The 19,953-nt window shown below is 42.5% G+C and overlaps 1 protein-coding gene across 8 annotated transcripts in view; it reads right to left on the bottom strand.

Moving 5' to 3' along the window:
* Positions 1-19,953, bottom strand: part of malrd1 (MAM and LDL receptor class A domain containing 1) — a 408,484-nt gene that overhangs the window by 266,986 nt on the left and 121,545 nt on the right. For all 8 annotated transcript variants that reach the window (XM_043690416.1, XM_043690424.1, XM_043690417.1 and 5 more), the window contains 2 exons: positions 14,219-14,306; positions 3,143-3,322 (listed from right to left, as the gene is read on the bottom strand). In XM_043690416.1, the coding sequence (XP_043546351.1) occupies positions 3,143-3,322; positions 14,219-14,306 (268 nt within the window). The remainder of the gene's footprint in view (positions 1-3,142; positions 3,323-14,218; positions 14,307-19,953) is intronic.

Here is a 19,953-nt window from a genome sequence, read left to right as displayed (position 1 = left end):
GTTTGCACCACACAAATGCCAAGCAATGAATATTTCCATAAATTAACAATCTAACCACCATCACTTGACATTCAATGGTGATACCATCACTAAGTCTCGCACTATCAATATCCTGAAGGGTTACCATTGACCAGAAACACAATTACACTTACCATATAAATACACTGGCTATAAGAGCAAGTCAGAGTTTAGGAATACTGTGGCAAGTAACTCACCTCCTTACTCCCTAAAACCTGTCCACCATCTTCAAGGCACAAATCAACTCTGTGATGGAACACACGTTACTTTCCTGGATTGGTGCAGCTCCAACTACACTCATCCAGGACAAAGCTTGTTTGGACCACATCCACAAGCATCCATTTCTTCAATAGCAGCAATACCTACAATCTACAAGATGCACTGCAGAAATTCATCAAAAATCCTTAGAAAGTATGTTCTGTCTAAAAGGACAAGGATAGCAGATTCATGGGAACACCACCCCTTCAAGTTCCCCTCTAAGCCATACACCATCCTGAAATATATTGCTGTTCCTTCACTGTCGCCGGATCAAAATCCTGGAATTCTTTAAGGCATTGTGGATCAATCTGTTGCATGTGGACTGCACTGTTTCAGCAAGGCAGCTCACAACCACTTTCCTAAGGGCAGCTAGGGACAGGCAATAAATGCTGGCCAGCTAGCGATGCCCAAGTCCCATGAGTGAATAAAAAAGAAAGCATTGCTATTCCTCTCAAGGACATTGGGCACATATTTATTAAAATGATTTTTTCTTGCTTCAAATTTAGCTCTCATTGGTTGAGTGGGAAATACTGAAGCTTCATGGGAGACAAATCTAAAATTTGCTGGACCCATTGGCATCAAATGTCTTCACTGGGTCCTTCAATATATTAGATTAGATTAGATTAGATTACTTACAGTGTGGAAACAGGCCCTTCGGCCCAACAAGTCCACACCGCCCCGCCGAAGCGCAACCCACCCATACCCCTGCATTTACCCCTTACCTAACACTACGGGCAATTTAGCATGGCCAATTTAACTGACCTGCACATCTTTGGACTGTGGGAGGAAACCGGAGCACCCGGAGGAAACCCACGCAGACACGGGGAGAATGTGCAAACTCCACACAGTCAGTCGTCTGAGGTGGGAGTTGAACCCGGGTCTCTGGCGCTGTGAGGCAGCAGTGCTAACCACTGTGCCACCGTGCCGCCCATAATATGGTAGGTCTCTAACTTTAATATTTGAGATTGGAATAATTCTCATTATAAGCATCTGCCTAGTATTCCTAAAAACAAAGGTACTGCAGTGGGGCAGAAGATTCACTCCAAAATATGGGTCAGGCTGGGGACTGTCAGGAGAATAACCTGCACTGTTGGCTGTTGTTCCAGTTTGCGGACACCATCCCCCCCAATTGGCCCATTTTCCTGGGGGTAGGATTGGCGCAATCCAAAATCTATCCTGCCACACCTGACTGACATCGACCACAGGTGCTGCCTTCTTTGCCAACAGCTGAGGGTGCCCTTCCATCACCACCATCTTGAAAACCAGAGCCATCACCACCGCTTCAAGTCCTGCACTGAGCCCACCAATATTGAAGTGACCATTCTCCAGCACCATCTCTCACTGCTGGGCCCCACACTTGCTACCGTCAAGAGTTGTCCGAGGGCTTGCTCTCCTAGCATTGGACTCGCTCTCCCTGACAAGCCAACTCCTGCTACTGCTGTCACACGTGCTTGAGACGTTTCATACCTTGCCAAAGATGCTGAAAAGGTCTCCAAAGAGAAAAAAGAAAGAGAGCAAAAGAAAAAGCAAAAACAAATGCAAAAAAGAAGAAACAAAAAAAAGACACAGCAGACTATCTCTGAGCCAGGAGCACGGATGCAGTGGCATTACTCCACCGCCACCTTATTTGGAACTAATCAATTTGGAATACAGATTAATGTGTTGTTATGGAGTAAACGGTGCAAATTTTGAGCTTGGGCTGAGAAATGTCAAGTAATAACTGTGTCACATGATGTCATGAAATTACCATTTCCAAAGAGAGAGAGAGAATCTAAACCACTCCTGCTTGATATTCAATCAGATCACCATCACTGAATGTCCCAACATCAAAATCCTGAGCATTATCACGGAACAGAAACCTGACTTGACCAGATCCATAAGTACAGTAGCTATAACAGTTGGTTAAAAGTGAAAATGTTGCACTTTATAACACACTTGCTGCTTTCCAAAAGCATTTGCACTATATACAAGGCACAGTTCAAGAGTGAGATGGAAAATTCTAATTGGCTGAAGATGCTTTGCAACATTCAGGACAAAGCAGCCCAAGCACCCCATCCACCATGTCAAGATAATGCTTTGACCAGAATGGCAGCAATGTATAACACATACACATTGTACTAGAGCAGCTAATGAAAGGTCAATTGACTGCACTTTCAAAATGCTCAAACTCTATTAGCCAGAAGAATAAATGTGTGAATCCCTTCCAGGTATCCCTTCAATAGTTCTATACCACCATGACTCGGAACTATATCACCATTTCTTCACTGTTCCCCAAATGTTTGGGACACCTTTCCTTAATCGAGTTTTAGTAAATGGTATCAATGCTACAAATAAACACACTTGGCAGTCTGTTTCCACAGGTTATGGGGAGAAAGCAGGAAGAGGATGCTGAACTGGATGATCAGCCATGCCACGTTGAATAGTGGAGCAGGATCAAAGGGCTGAATAGCTTAATTCTGCTCCTATTTTTTGTTTCTATGAGTAAGAAATGGAGCTCAAAATAAGAATTATGTTATGCAACAAAAGCAAAAGAAAGTGTACAGGGGATTGCATTTTGCAAAGGAGAATCACAGCTCTGTGTCTGTTTCCAATCCAAATGGATAGCACAAGATTCAAGAAGATGTTTCATCATCCATTTTTTCAAGGACAATAATGAATGGGCAATAACTTCTGGTATAGCTAGTGCTGTTTATTCAATGAATAAACATAAAATAGATATCAACTGACTTCTGTCTCAAAATCATTGCTATCAACATTATCATTTGTCATTTTAGCTGCATTTTCTGAGAATGATATCTGAATGTTGAATTCTCCCAAGTTACATTTCACTAGATAGTTTAAGTTTGGAAAAGTTTTGGATACCTACCGCAGGATAATTCATCTGTCTTATCTGAACAATCATCCCTGAAATCACATTTCTTGATGATGTCAACACACTGCCCATTAGTTTTACAAATAAATTCATTGGCTGTGCAGTTATTAGGTGGAAGTGTCAAAGGTCTCGATGGGCCTGATGGTGTTGTTGGAGCTGCTGCTGGTAAGTCACCTGAAAAGACCCAACAGTTACAATTGATTCTAAAAAAGATTGTTGCATTATCTATTTTAGGAACAAAAGACACCAGCGCACACCATCCTAAACCTCTGCTGAATCCCATCGCTTTTATGGGTACGTACTACATATTTGTTAACTAACTGTTTCTAATATTTTGTTTACCCATCTCAGAACTCAGACCCTGGAATAAGTAACAACTTTAAATCTTCCACAGTCCCCAGTTTTGATCTGTAATTGAGCACTGCTTGGTGAAATGACAACTATGATGTTGTGTATATGAAGCTGATCAGTTTAGAGCTCTTCCTTCTTATTGATAAGCTCATTCTGATATGTGGTCACTCTCATAAATTGATTCTTTTTGGCTCAGTGCACAATTTTCTTTGAATCTCCGTGATACACACTGGGATTGTTTTCACCATTAAAAGTGGGATTTGAATGCAATACAGTTTTCTCTTCTTCTTGCTGCTTCAGCCTGTTCCAACCATTACCCTATAGTTCAAAGTGGGCGATTGAACAACTTAATCTTTTCAAATATCCTCAAGCTGCCTCTGAACATTATTACAATTCAATTATTTTCTATTTTCTTCTGTCCAAATTCTTACCAGGAAATATCATCCTGTATTATTAATTCCACACTAAAGGCAAAAAATTGAATTTTCATTCTGCTATTTAGTGATATCTTGGAAACACATGTTGCAGGCCAGTCCACATGTCACAGTAACTGACAGGAGAAGCCAGAGAAAGCACAAACCTTATTCTCATTCATGACAAAGTCTGAAATTAAATGACATTTGCAAACATTGCAGAGCTGATAAACATTTCCTTGGAAGCATTTTGTTAAATGAGAGATTAGTAAATATTTCTAAACTTGTGCTTTGGAAAAAAAAACAATGAAAACGCTAAGTAGTTTAAAAGATGTTATAATATGCAATGCTCAATGATATTGAATTCATGCATAATTAATGAAGTAGTGTCTTTAAAATTCTGTGACTAGCGAGTTAACAATGAGACACATGAGCCATGTCTCCTTTCCAGGTTTGCAAAATGAAAGTCTATCCTTTTTGCAGCTTCCAAAATGCATAGCCATCTCATGACTTTGGCTGGAGATTTCTCTGTTGTTATGGCTAGCTGAGGTGAAGTTAATCAACTGCTTTCCTTTCTAATCTACCAAGACTTAATGATATTTTTAGCACCTGGCCATGCCTTACATTAACTGAAAAGTAGTTAACTATTTCTCCAAAAATCATTGAGATAATTTCAAGGTTTTTGTGAGTGGAAGGTAAAACAATTTTAGTACTCACTAATCCTGTGAAAAGTCATGGAGATGAAGCATCAAACACACACGCAAGTACAGATACAAAGGTACAAAGGTAGTGTCCAATGTAAAGGAGAAGATAAAAAACAATGCTGTTTAAAGTCCTTAGGATGTCTTGAAAGTGTAAGGTGTTAAGCATAAGACCATGTTTTATTAGTATTGTCCTGGAACAGCAGTAAACAGGAATATTGTCAATGTCCTTGAGCTCTCAGTGTTCAGATGTTTCTCCAGTTTTGTCAGAAGTTGCCTTAGAACATAGAACATAGAAGAATACAGCGCAGTACAGGCCCTTTGGCCCTCAATGTTGCGCCGATCCAAGCCCACCTAACCTATACTAACCCACTATCCTCCATATACCTATCCAATGCCCGCTTAAATGCCCATAAAGAGGGAGAGTCCACCACTGCTACTGGCAGGGCATTCCATGAACTTACGACTCGCTGAGTGAAGAACCAACCCATAACTTCAGTCCTTTATCTACCCCCCCTTAATTTAAAGCTATGCCCCCTTGTAATACCCGACTCCATACGCGGGAAAAGGTTCACACTGTCAACCCTATCTAACCCCCTAATCATCTTGTACACCTCAATCAAGTCACCCCAAACCTTCTTTTCTCTAATGAAAACAGCCCCAAGTGTCTCAGTCTTTCCTCATACGATCTTCCTTCCATACCAGGCAACATCCTGGTAAACTCTTCCCTCTCCCTCACACCCCTCTCTTACCCTGCTCTCTCACCCCATTCTCTCAGCTCCCTATCTAACCCCCTAATCATCTTGTACACCTCAATCAAGTCACCCGTAAACCTTCTTTTCTCTAGTGAAAACAGCCCCCAGTGCCTCAGTCTTTCCTCATACGATTTTTCTTCCATACCAGGCAACATCCTGGTAAACCTCCTCTGCACCCGTTCCAATGCCTCCACATCCTTCCTATAGTATGGCGACCAAAACTGCACACAATATTCCAGATGCGGTCGTACCAGAGTCTTATACAACTGCATCATGACCTCAGTACTCCGGAACTCAATTCCTCTACCAATAAAAGCCAGTACGCCATATGCCTTCCTCACCGCACTATTTACCTGGGTGGCAACTTTCAGAGATCTGTGTACATGGACACCAAGATCCCTCTGCTCATCCACACTACCAAGTATCCGACCATTAGCCCAGTACCCCATCTTTTTGTTATTCTTCCCAAAGTGAATCACCTCACACTTAGCTACATTGTATTCCATTTGCCACCTTTCTGCCCAGCTCTGCAGCTTCTCTATATCTTGCTGTAACCTGCCACATCCTTCCTCACTGTCAACAACTCCTCTGACTTTCGTATCATCCGCAAACTTGCTTACCCAACCTTCTAACCCCTCTTCCAGGTCATTTATAAAAATGACAAACAGCAATGGTCCCAAAACAGATCCTTGCGGAACACCGCTAGTGACGGCACTCCATGAAGAAACTTTGCCATCAACTACTACCCTCTGTCTTCTTCCATCTAGCCAATTCCTAATCCAAACCTCCAACTCATCCTCAATGCCATATCTCCGTATTTTCTGCAGTAGCCTACCATGGGGAACCTTATCAAACGCCTTACTAAAATCCATATATACCACATCTACCGCTTTCCCCTCATCAACCTCCTTCGTCACCTTTTCAAAGAATTCAATAAGGTTTGTGAGGCACGACTTGCCCTTCACAAAACCATGCTGACTATCCTTGATCACATTATTCCTATCTAGATGTGCATAAATCCTATCCCTTACAATTCTCTCTAAGACTTTGCCCACAACAGAAGTGAGACTCACCGGCCTATAGTTACTAGGGCTATCCCTACTCCCCTTTTTGAACAAGGGGACCACATTTGCTATCCTCCAGTCTTCTGGGACTACTCCTGTAGACAAAGAGGACATAAAAATCAAGGCCAATGGTTCTGCAATCTCCTCCCTTGCTTCCCAGAGAATCCTAGGATAAATGCCATCAGACCCAGGGGACTTTTCTATTTTCACCCTTTCCAGAATTTCCAACACCTCTTCCCTACATACCTCAAAGCCATTCATTCTACTTAATTGTGACTCAGTATTCACATCGGCAACAATGTCCTGTTCCTGAGTGAATACTGAAGAAAAGTATTCATTCAGTGTCTCCCCAATCTCTTCCGCCTCCACACGCAACTTCCCCCTACTATCCTTGACTGGACCTATTCCTACCCTAGTCATTCTTTTATTCCTGACATACCTATAGAAAGCCTTAGGGTTTTGCCTAATCCTATCTACTAAGGACCTTTCATGTCCCCTCCTTGCTGCTTTTAGCTCTCTCTTCAGGTCCTTCCTGGCTACCCTATAACTCTCAATCGCCCCAATTGAACCTTCACGTCTCATCTTGAGATAGGCCGCCCTCTTTCATTTAACAAGGGATTCCAATTCCTTATTAAACCACGGCTCCCTCGCACGACCCTTTCCTTCCTGCCTGACAGGTACATAATTATCAAGGACACTCAATAGTTGCCCCTTGGACAAGTTCCACATATCATTTACACTCTTGCCTTGGTGTCTACTTTTCCAAGCCACACATCCTAAGTCATGCCTCACCGCATCATAATTTCCCTTACCCCAGCTATAATTCTTGCCCTGTAGTACACACTTATCCCTCTCCATCACGGGTGTAAAAATCACCGAATTATGGTCACTATCCCCAAAGTGCTCACCTACCTTTAATTCTAACACCTGGCCTGGTTCGTTACCCAGAACCAAATCCAGTATGGCCTCACCTCTTGTTGGCCTGTCTACATATTGTGTCAGGAAACTCTCCTGCACACATTGAACAAACACTGACCCATCTAACGAACTTGAGCTATAGCTTTCCCAATCAATATCAGGAAAGTTAAAGTCCCCTATAACAACCACCCTATTACTGTCACTCATCTCCTGAATCACCTTCCCTATCCTTTCTTCAATGATTCTAGGACTATTAGGAGGCCTTGACTCTTTTCAGTGAAACAGAGAGAAAGACAGAAAGCTTTTTCCAGTTCTGCTGTTCCAAATCCATCTCCATTCCTTTGTCAAAAATGCAGGTCATTTGCGTATTCTTATGTCTATGGTCATGGTTACCATGCAGATCACTCCAGGTGAATCTTTCATCTCCAAAATGTGAAATTAATTATACAGGAATAAAGTATAACAGGACATTCCAGTTTTGTCACATCTGACTTTTTTTTTTGAGAAAGGCTGAATTTCAGTTCAGACAACTTTGTTTATTCCAATTGGTTTCCTGAAGCTTGGCTCAATCTATGCTCAGGTGAACACTGCGACCATTTTTGAGAACATGGGAACGAAAAGCCATTCAGCCCCTTGACCCTACTCTGCTATGTAATTTGATTATAGCTAATCTCACCCTGGCCTCAACTCTACTTTCCTCCCCACTTCCCATAACCCTTTAAAGCCATTACTACTTCAAAATCTGTCCATCTTCTCCTTAAACTTATCCAGTATTCTGGCATCCACTGCACTCTGGGCTGTGAATTACACATATTTCTGACACTTTGAGAGAAGTAATTCCTCATCTCTGCTTTAAATCTGCCTCCCCATAATCTAAAACCATAACCTTTTGTTCTAGATTGCCCCACAAGGAGCAATACCCACTCTACTGCCACATTTTTAATCGCTTTGAGGATCTTATATACCTCAGTCAGATCTCCTCTCATCCTTTAAAACTCTCATGAGTATTGACCTAACCTGCCCAATCTCCCCTCGTAAGATTAGATTTTCAACTCTGGAGTTAATCTAGTAAACCTTCTCTGAGCTGCCTCCAATGCAATTATACCCTTCCTCAATTAAGGGACCAAAACTGTACACAACATTCCAGATTTTCTTTCCCTACCACGGGGAATTTCAAGACTAGGGAGCAAATTTTAAGGTGAGAAGAGAGAGATTTGAAAAGACGAGGGACAAATGTTTTAGACAGATAGTGATTCGCGTGTGGAATGAACTTCCTGAAGAAGTGGCAGATGTATGCACAGTTACAATGTTTAAAAGACACTTAGATAAGTACATGAATAGGAAAGGATTGTAGGGATATGCTTAGTTTGGGATTGGTTGGGCATGGACTGGTTGGACTGAAGGGTCTGTCTCCATGATGTATGACATTGTGATTCTATGCTATCTTTCCTTTTTAAAACCATCTCAATCCTTGTAAGTTCCAAGTATTAAGACCTTGGATTTACATGGAAGTTAAAAATCGACAGTTCATGTTTTACCACTATCCTGACAGTGTCTCCAAGTGATGGGCCTTATGCAACTTGCAGGATTGGAGGTGGTTGTTTCCTATGTAAATTAAAAAGGCAGTAAACAATAACAAAAAGATCTTCCATATGCAACTTGCAGGATTGGAGGTGGTTGTTTCCTATGTAAATTAAAAAGGCAGTAAACAATAACAAAAAGATCTTCCAAGAGACAATAATTCAACAGAAGAGGTAGCCTTTGACTTTTGGCTTTATAAGTACTCTGTTTAATATTGGCTGAGGCATTGTTTTCCTGCATGATTTGGCTCATTGATTACAAACCTTTATTCAACTGCAGGTATTGGTCTGTTTATAGTATGCAAATATTGCCATTTTGTCCTATTCTTTGAGGACCCTGCTGCACCAACCTTTTCCTGTCAACACCTGAAAACCTCTGAATCTTTAAGGAAATCATGCAGAAGCTGACATAGTAAGTTGCCACAGTAGCACAGTTCATCTGCTGCACTCTTCACTCTAACTAATCTTGTGTTCAGTTCTCATATATATATATATCAAGCTTACTAGAAGCTCCCAACAATATTTCTAATCTGTTCATCTAACAATCAGTTAATCAGAATCACTCCGAAGGTAATGGTAGAGAGAAGTTCCTTTGACTCGAAGTCTGTTTCTTGGGATGTTACACCAGACATGGTGCCGGGACCCTTGCTGATTGTGGTGTACTTTCAGGATTTAGACTTAATTTTATATGATCAAGAAATCCACAGATGACACAAAAATTGTTTGGGTGCTAAATATTGAGGAGCACAAGGATAATGTCAGGCCCATCACTTGGGCAGGACCATGGCAAATGGAATTGAAAAAGTGTGAGGTAATGCATTTCGGAGGGCGAGCGAGGTAAAGAATTATACTTTGAATGGTTGGGCCCTGGAAAGTACCCGAAATTGGAGGGGCCCTCACAGAGGCAAAAGTGAGGACTGGAGATGCTGGAAACCAGAGTTTAGATTAGAGTGGTGCTGGAAAAGCACAGCAGGTCAGGCAGCATCCGAGAAGCAAGAAAATCAATGTTTCAGGCAAAAGCTCTTCATCAGGAATAGAAGCAGGGAGCCTCCAGGGTAGAGAGAAGGTAGCAAAGAGTATAATAGGTGAATGGGGGTGGGGATGGAGGTGATAGCTCAGAGGGGAGGGTGGAGTGGATAGGTGGGAAGGGAGATAAGCAGGTAGGACAGGTCATGAGGACGGTGCTGAGCTGGAAGTTTGGAACTGGGGAAAGGTGGGGGGAGGGGAAATGAGGAAACTGGTGAAGTCCACTTTGATGCCCTGGTGGTTAGGTCCGTTTGGAGGTGGCTGATGATGCGGTTTATGTGAAGGTTGGTAGGGTGGAAGGTGAGGACCAGGAGGTACTGTGCTTATTACGGTTGGAGGGGTGGGGTTTGAGGGCGGAGGTGTGGGATGTGGATGAGACGCATTGGAGGGAAATTGTGGTCTCTAAAGAAGGAAACCACCTGGTGTGTTCTGTGGTGGAACTGGTCCGCATGGGAGCAGATACGGCGGAGGCGGAGGAAGAGGTGTAATTCAGGTAGCTGTGGGAGTTGGTGGGTATGTAAAAAATGTCACTGTCAAGTTGGTCATCATTAATGGAGATGGAGATGTCCAGGAAGGGGAGAGAGGTGTCAGAGATGGTCCAGATGAATTTAAGGTCGGGGTGGAATGTGTTGGTGAAGTTGATGAATTGCTTAACCTCCTCGCGGGAGCACGAGGTGGCGATGATGCAGTCATCACTGTAGCGGAAGAGGGAGGGGGGAGTGGTGCCGGTGTAACTATGGAAGATGGACTGTTCTACGTAGGCGACAAAGAGACAGGCATAGCTAGGGCCCATACTGGTGCCCATGGCTACTCCTTTGGTCTGGAGGAAGTGGGAGGATTCGAAGGAGAAATTGTTAAGGGTGAGGATCCGATCAGCCAAACGAATGAGTGTGTCAGTGGAAGGGTACTGTTGGGGACATCGGGAGAGGAAGAAATGGAGGGCTTGGAGCTGTGGTCATGGCGGATGGAGGTGTAGAGGGATTGGATGTCCATGGTGAAGATGAGTCGTTGGCGGCTGGGGAAACTGAAGTCTTGGAGGACATGGAAGGCGTGGGTGGTGTCTCCAATGTATGTGGGGAGTCCCTGAACGAGGGGGGATAGGACAGTGTCGAGGTAGGTGGAGATGAGTTCGGTGGGACAGGAGGATGCTGAGATGATGTGTCGCCGGGGTAGTCAGGCTTGTGGATCTTGGGAAGGAGCTGTGGGAGGTAGAATCAGATAGTTTGGGGTTCCCGGATACGAGGTTGGAAGCTTTGGGTGGGAGATCTCCTGAGGTGATGAGGTTCTGTAAGGTCTGGGAGATGATGGTTTGATGATGGGGGGGTGGGGTCATGGTTGAGGGGGTAGTAGGAGGAGGTATCTTCGAGTTGGCATCTGGCTTCAGTGGTGTAGAGGTCAGTGCACCAAATTACCATTGCACCCCCTTTATCTGCTGGTTTGATGGTGAGTTTGGGATTGGAGTGGAGGGCAGTGCATTGTGAGGGTGAGAGGTTGGAATAGGGGAGGGGGTAGACAGGTTAATGTCTCGCCGGTTGGAAATGAAGAGATCGAGGGCAGGTAATAGGCCAGTGCGAGGTGTCCAGGTGGATGAAGTGTGTTGGAGGTGGGTGAAGGGGTCCTCGGAAGGTGGGCGGGGGTCCTGATTGTAAAAGTAAGCTCGGAAGCAGAGGCGGCGGAAGTGTTTGACATCATGACGTGTAGTAAATTCATCGATGCGTGGACGGAAGGGGATAAAGATAAGGTTGAGTCAGACACTCTTCCACCATTTCAGCTGTATTGAGATATTTATTTACATTGCTATAGCTTCCAGGGCTATGGACCAAGAGCTGGAAAATGGGATCAGTGAAGCCAGATCCTTGTTGGCCACAGCAGACATGATGCACTGAATGACCTCCTTTTGTGCTGTAAATATCGATGAGTTAATGGGTGAATCTGAAAAGATTCAAGAGTAGATCCTTCAGTCAATATTTTTGGATGGGAAACTCATAGCTGGGAAACCAGAAGAGGAGAAATGATGAGGTGAAAACTTACAAATGAAAAAGGTATTTTTGCAGTACAAACTCTAAAATTTACAATGAGCATTTTATTTTGTTATTTGTTGGAATGAAAAGCCATGACGGGCCTGGGATTCTCTGTATAGTCATTGTTATTATGTCATTGATCTTATCCACACTAAAGGATGAGTCAGACAAATAATGACTGAAGTCTTAGCATCATAGAGTTATAGAGTTGTACAGCACGGACAGAGACCCTTGAGTCCAACTCATCCATGTCGACCAGCTATCTTAAAATAATCTAGTCCCACTTGCCAGCAATTGGCCCATATCCCTCTAAACCGTTCCTATCATGTACCCATCTAGATACTTTTTAAGGTCATTCCATACACGCACCACCCTCAGTGTGAAAAGGTTGCCCCTTAAGTCCATTTTATAACTTTTCCTTCTCTCCTTAAACCTATGCCCTCTAGTTTTGGACTCCCCTATTCTGGGAAAAAGACCTTGGTTATTCACTTTATCCATTGCCCCACATGATTTTATAAGCCTCTATAAGATCACCCCTCAGCCTCTAACACTCCAGGGAATAAAGTCCTAGCCTATTCAGCTGCTTCCTGTAGCTCAAACTCTCCAACCCCAGCAAATCCCAGTCAATCTTTTCTGAACACTTTCAAGTTTAACAGTATCTTTCCTATAGCAGGGAGACCCGAACTGAATGCAGTCTTCCATAATTGACCTAACCAATGTTGTGTACAGCTGCAACATGGCATCCCAACTCATATACTCAATGCACTGATCAATAAAGACAAGTGTACCACGTGCCTTCTTCACTACCCTGTCTACCCATGATTCCATCTCAAGGAACTATGAACCTGAATTCCAAGGTTCTATGTTTGGCAACACTCCCCAGGAATCAACTACCAAGTGTATAAATCATATCCTGGTTTGCCTTACCAAAATGTAACAACACCTAATTTACCTAAAACAAATGCCATCTGCCACTCCTTGACCCATCTGATCAAGGTCCTGTTGTACACTGAGATAACCTTTTTCACTGTCCACTACACCACCAATTTTGGTGTCATCTGCAAACTTACTAACCATTCTTCCTACATTCACATTCAAATCATTTATATAAATGACAAAAAACAGTGAATCCAGCACCAATGCTTGCATCATACCATGCTCACAGTCCAAAAAAAACCCTCTCCATCACCCTCTGTCTTACTCAATAATAATTGTCAGATCATTATTAGCAAGTAATAGATTGAGTGTGGCTTATACTAAATGAATATATACACAATATTATTGAAGAAATTACCTTAATTTTTCTTTCTAGAATTGCTTCAGCACTGTCATATTGCCTTTTATGGAAGCGTACTGTGCATAAATTGGGTGCCTCATTTATTATATTACAGCAGCGATTGCACTTCAGAAGTACTTTAGTTGGCATAAAGCACTTTAGTACATCCTGTGGTCATGCAAGATGCTATTTAAATGATAGTCTTTTTTTTCTTTCTTTTTCTTGACTTTCTGTGCATTTTACACTAAATCTTGTTTTCTTGTCAATGTCCTATAATTCACATTGACCTTCAGAACACAGATGTCTCCGTTTTGATATTTTCATCCTGCTGCTCAAATGTCTCCGTAGCTTCAGTCCTTCTATTTCTCTTGCAGTCCTCCAAAGCTGGCCTCTGGTACAACCTTTCTTCCTCCACTTCCTCAAGTTGACCTGATGGTAAATTTGAACTCCTTCGTACACTTTTGTACTTCTCCCTTTAATTATCTCTTTTTAAAAGTTGGTTCTGAGACCATCTTAACATCTCTATCTTTGCATAACTATCAATGTTTACCTGATTATACATACATGAGGCACCTTTGGGTATTTTGTTTACAGTAAAGGTGTTATATAAATGCAAACTGCTTTCTGTTATTTCTTTGGCCTATATAATATATATATTCAAATTATTCCACCTTTTCCAGAAACTGTGCAATACCTACACTTAATTCCTAAGAGCATGAGACATTGAAAGTGTTCGTTCTACCAAATATCACAATTTGGGATATAAATTCCAATCATTAGCCATAAAGTGAGTGATAGCATATTGCTTGCTCCCTTTGGCCACACTGCAGTTACATTTTTTTCTAACATTGCCTTTCAGCTATAAGAGCAACAATATAAAGGACACTAAAAGGAGGTCAAATCCTGAATGTTAATAAATGCTGATGAAACTACTTTTATAATTGAACAATAAATAATATACTCACCATTATAGAACGAACAATCCATAAAGGATAGGTCATCAATTCCAATGTCTCCTCCTAAGTTATCTCCCACAGTTCCTTCCATTAATATCTGTTGCAAAACACACAAACAGAAACATCATCCTCATACTAATCTCAATACCAGGTTATTCATCTTATACTGATACAGGGATGCATTATTCAAACACAATTCCCAGTTATTGCTTTGGAAAGAAATTAGACTGTTCGTGTGACTAGAGGCCAGTGTCCAGAGGCATACCACAGGGATCAGTGCTGGGTCCTTTATTGCTCGTGATAGATATAAATCAGAAATGAGAACACAGAGGGGATGCTAAGTAAGTTTGCAGATGACATGAGGATTGGTCATGTGGTTGATAGTGAGAAAGAAAATGTTTGTTTACAGGAAGGTATAGAGGAATTGGTCAGATGGGCAGACCAGTGGCTGATGGAATTTCACCTTGAAAAGTGTGAAGCTATGCACTTTGAATGAAGTAACAAGATAAGGGAATACAGTACGCAGTGAATGGCGGGACACTAGGAAGCTCTGAGATATACAAAAACCTTTGGGGACTTGCATACAGATTCCTGGAGGGGACAGGACAGGTGAATAGAGTGGTTAAGAAGTCATAGGCACTCTTCTTTTTATCAGACATGGCACAGGTTGTAAGAGCAGGGAGGTTATTTTGTGGCTGTACAAGAGTTTGGTTGGGCCGCAGTTGAAGTACTGTGTACAGCTATGACCACCGCACTGTAACAAGAATGTGACTGCACTGGATAGGTTACAGATGAGATTCACCAGGATTCACCGGGGTTGGAGCATTTCAGTTATGAAGAGAGGCGGGATAGGCTTGGTTTGTCTTCTTAAGAGCAAAGAAAGCTGAAGGGCGACCTGATTAAGATGTTTAAGATCATGAAGGGCGTGTTTAGGATGGATAGAAAGCAACTATTCCCCTTAGTTGAAGGGTCAATAACATGCCCCTCATAATCTTATGTATCTCAGTCAGGGTCACCCTTCAGCCTTCTTTGCTCTAAAGAAAACAACCGGAACCCATTTAGCCTACCCTCATTGCTTAAATGCTCCAACCCAGGCAAGATCCTGATGAATGGGACATATCTTTAAGATAAGTGGGAAGAGTTAGGGGGGTCTGAAGGAAAATATTTTTCACCCAGAGAATGGTGGGAATCTGAAATGCATTGCCTGGCAGAACAGTATAGCTGGGAAACCTCACAACTTATGAAAGGTATGTAGATGAGTGCTTGAAGTGTTACAACATTCAATGAATATAAATAAGAAATGAAAACATAATCAATATGTAGTTCAATGAATTCTTTTCATTTTCAATCACTTGAAAAAAGAGACCTCGAAAAATTTTGCTGTGCTGCAGCTGTAATGGCATAAAAAACCCTTTGAGTATGTAAGTCTTCGTTTTCATTAGACTTTTCACTTCCTTCTACAAATGCAAGTGTTTACATACAAACATGGCATCATTTAAGCACAGTATTACTATTTTCTCTTCCTTCCTATTCTTGGTAATCTCATGACCCTTCATTGAAACATTAAGAGAGAATTAGGTGGCCAAACAGTGTCTAGCCTCTGAAATCATAATTTTGTAAACCTCTATAAGGTCACCGGACGCTCCAGGGAAAACAGCCCCAGCCTATTCAGCCTCTCCCGATAGCTCAAATCCTCCAACCATGGCAACATCCTTGTAAATCTTTTCTGAACCCTTTCAAGTTTCACAACATCTTTCCGATAGGAAGGAGACCAGAATTGCACTCACTAGTCCAACAGTGGTCTAACCAATGTCCTGTGCAGCCGCAACATGACCTCCCAACCCCTGTACTCAATACTCTGACCAATAATAGAAAGCATACCAAACACCTTCTTCACTATCCTATTTATCTGCGACTCCACTTTCAAGGAGGTATGAACCTGCACGCCAAGGTCTCTTTGTTCAGTAACACTCCCTAGGACCTTACCATTAAGTGTATAAGTCATGCTAAGACTTGCTTTCCCAAACTGAAGCACCTCACATTTATCTAAATTAAACTCTATCTGCCACTTCTCAGTCCATTGGCCCATCTGGTCCAGATTCTGTTGTAATCTGTGGTAACCTTCTTCGCTCTCCACAACATCTCCAATTTTGGTGTCATCTGCAAACCTACTAACTGTACCTCTTATGCTCCCATCCAAATCATTTGTAGAGGACCCAGCACTGATCCTTGTGGCACTCCACTGGTCAAAGGCCTCCAGTCTGAAAAAAAAAACCCTCCACCACCATCCTCTGTCTTCTACCTTTGAGCCAGTTCTGTATCCAAATGGCAAGTTCTCCCTGTATTCCATGAGATCTAACCTTGCTCACCAGTGTTGTAGGAGAAAGTGAGGACCGCAGATGCTGGAGATCAGAGCTGAAAATGTGTTGCTGGAAAAGCGCAGCAGGTCAGGCAGCATCCAAGGAGCAGGAGAATCGAGGTTTTGGGCATGAGCCTGAAGAAGGGCTTATGCCCGAAATGTTGATTCTCCTGCTCCTTGGATGCTGCCTGACCTGCTGCACTTTTCTAGCAACACATTTTCAGCTCACCAGTTTCGTTCCAAGAAGAAAACTTGACCAGAACTGCAATAGCATCAATCTCTTAACAACTTGCCTTAATATAGCACCTTCACCATTATAAATATTTTGGATCCTTCACCACAGTGAGATCAAACAAAATTTGACATAAAGGTATGCAAGAACATATAGAAGTATGGCTAATAAATGAGGTCAAGGAAAAGAGACAGAAAGAGATAAAAACTTGAAAAAATTTTCAAGTTCTTATCCCTTTGCCAACAGGGAAGTCCAACCCACAGCATCATAATGTGGTAGTGTTCCCTAGCTTGCAAGCTACTCCAAGCCACTCACCATTCTGATGTGGAAATATATCAATGTTCTTTCAGTATCTTGGATCAAAGTCTGTAATTCTCTCTCTCATGGCAATGTGGGTATATCTACAGCACATGACTACAGTTGTTCAAAAAGACAGACCACCACCATCTTCTCAAGGGCAACTGGGGAATGAGTAATAAATGACAGCCCAGCCAGCAACACCCATATTCCATCAGTGAATATAAAAAAAAACACCATGGAAATGGAAGGACACAGCTTTTGAATCTAACTCAGCAAGAAGAGGTATTGGTTCTGTGGCACCAATCTGATCCAAATCAGTCTCTGGCTAACTGAACCAATTAACCTGCCAAGCAGTCTGGGCTGCTATGGCAACATATGTTTGTAAATCCTTGTTGTACTAGTGAGTTATGGATAATGATAGTAGGGCCTCTAATTTCTTTCCATTCCTTGGCTGACTATGAAACTCTCCACTCTTATCATATCCCATCAGTAAGAAAATTTACAAATTGATATTTAACCTGTTTGGCCATGTTATATATGTATATTCCTTGACCATGAAGTCTTGGAGTGGGATGTGAATTTGGAGCTTCCAGACCTCTGGAGTTTAGAACCTTGGCAACTAATGGCTGCCAATGGAGGAGAGACTAAAAATCTTTTTCTCTTTCTACAGCATATATCATCCAATTTTAATCCCACTATTATCAATCCTTCCCTTGTTTCATCCCCATCTCATCTCTAATCACTATATTTATTTCTGTCTACAGTCAAAAACTAAACGGCTTCCCTCAAGCTTTATGCTGTCAGTACACCCATCATGCTAAGATGCCTGACCCAATTTCAAATCCTTTCAAGAAGACTTGCATTATGAGTAAAGAAAGGAGGTCTATTGGGTTTAGGACCTGGTTCAAGGAAGAAATGATTTTTCTTTGAAGCTGCCAATTAATAGTCTGGAGGTAGATCACTGGTCTTTTAAAGATCAAGAACAGACTGTCGAAGCCAGAGGGTCAATCAAGGGTCTTTCAGCTTGGGAGTAAGCAGAAACTTGCTATGCCCTGTCAGTCGGCAAAAGGTGTTCTCAAATTAGAGACACTCTTCCTCCAGCTTTGTTAAACCTTTAATTTTAAAATAGACTCATTAACCAGGCCACATTATAGTGGAGGATCTCTCCCACAGGATAGTCTGTGATTGCTGCTGCTCCCAAGCAAACAGTAGTTTCTCCCCTTCTTCCTCACTCCCTTGTCCCCACCCCCCACCCCAACATCCACTGTGCTCAGCATATACACCACCTTCTCCTAGCTCCTATCAACTCTGAAGAATGCTCACTGGACTCAAAATGTTAATTCTGTTTCCTTCTCCACACATGGTGCCAGGCCTGTTGAGTTTCTTCAGCAATGTTTGTTTTTGTTTCAGATTGAGAGATCCCTGTTCTACCCCAAACTGCTGCTCATTGACTACCATCAGGAACCTAAACTGGTCACAGCTCTCTGCAAAGGCTTGACATCCAACTGGAAAATAGGAATCTGCCTTCTTAAATTGGACTCTTAATGAAACTGATCAGCCACCAAGTGTATATGCGTGAGGAACATGTAGACCCTCATCCTTTCTCTATAAAAAAGATTTTGAGGCTAAATGGAGCTTGAGGACAGGCTTAATGGAGAGCGAGGCTACTGTTAGCTTCTGTCCACCTCGGATCTCAATCTCTAGTGGGGGCTTTAAGTTCAGGGAGGGTCATATTGCAAAATCTGATACCAACAGCAGTCACCATCCTGTTGGTAGACAGAGGACATGCACTCATTTGGCTACTTAATATGAGCCCATTGTGTTGACAGGAGTATATTAGCAAGGAAAGAGGATTGGCTAACTAATAGAAGATAGAGAGTTGGGATAAGAGGAACATTTTCTGGGTGGCAACTTTTATCTAGCAGTTTGTCACAGTGCTAGGGCCAGAATGATTTACAATTTATATTAATGATGTGGATGAGGAAAGTTTATGTACTATAGTCAAACTTGCAGATGACACAAAAATAAGTGGGAGGGCAAGTGGTGCAAATGAAACAAAGAGCCTGCAGGTGGATATATGTAGGTTAAGCAACTGGGCAAAAGCTCGACAGATGGAATATAACATGGGAAAATGTGAGATTATGCACTTTGGCAGGAAGAATAGAGGAGCTGAATATTATTTAAATGGATAAAGATAGCAGAAGGACATGGACCATATGTATGTAGGAGTCCTTGTCCACGAGTTTGGGTTCCTGGCAGCTTCTGCATTGATGAGGCGGTCCTAGCGCTGACTCATTGTTACTGCTGCAGTGGAGGCATGTTTAGGTTCCTAGAGCTGTCTGTGTCCAGCACAGATTCATAGAGGCAGTGGCAGAGGTGATTTTGGGCCCAGTGCAAGACATAGCAGCTTCATTATCAGCTGCACTGGTGAACTTGGTCCAAAGCTGACTCCTAGCAGTGGCAGAGTTGAGTTCAGGCCAGGGCGATATGCGGTGGCATTGGTGATGTCTTCATTGGCGGTTTCTGCATTGGCGAGGTCCAGCAAGGACTCATAGTGGTGAGGGCTTCGGTAGACCCAAGATGGCACTGAAAAGTGGGCAACTTTCATTCCAGCAGGGGCAATGCAGTGAAGGTGACTCATGCCGGACCACCAGACTCCACACAGACAGTCACTTGAGGTTGGAATTGAACCTGGGTCCCTGGCGCTGTGAGACAACAGTGCGAACCACTGAGTCACTGTGCCATCTTTCAATTAAACTCCAATATACACAGAACAACAACTGGCAATCTGCTGATGTTATACGAATATGAAAAAGAAGTGGACGTAGGCCATTCAGCCTTGCTCTGCCAATC

Source organism: Chiloscyllium plagiosum, chromosome 5 (assembly GCF_004010195.1).
Source record: "Chiloscyllium plagiosum isolate BGI_BamShark_2017 chromosome 5, ASM401019v2, whole genome shotgun sequence".
Lineage (NCBI taxonomy): Eukaryota > Metazoa > Chordata > Chondrichthyes > Orectolobiformes > Hemiscylliidae > Chiloscyllium > Chiloscyllium plagiosum.
This window is presented reverse-complemented; position numbering and strand designations above follow the sequence as displayed.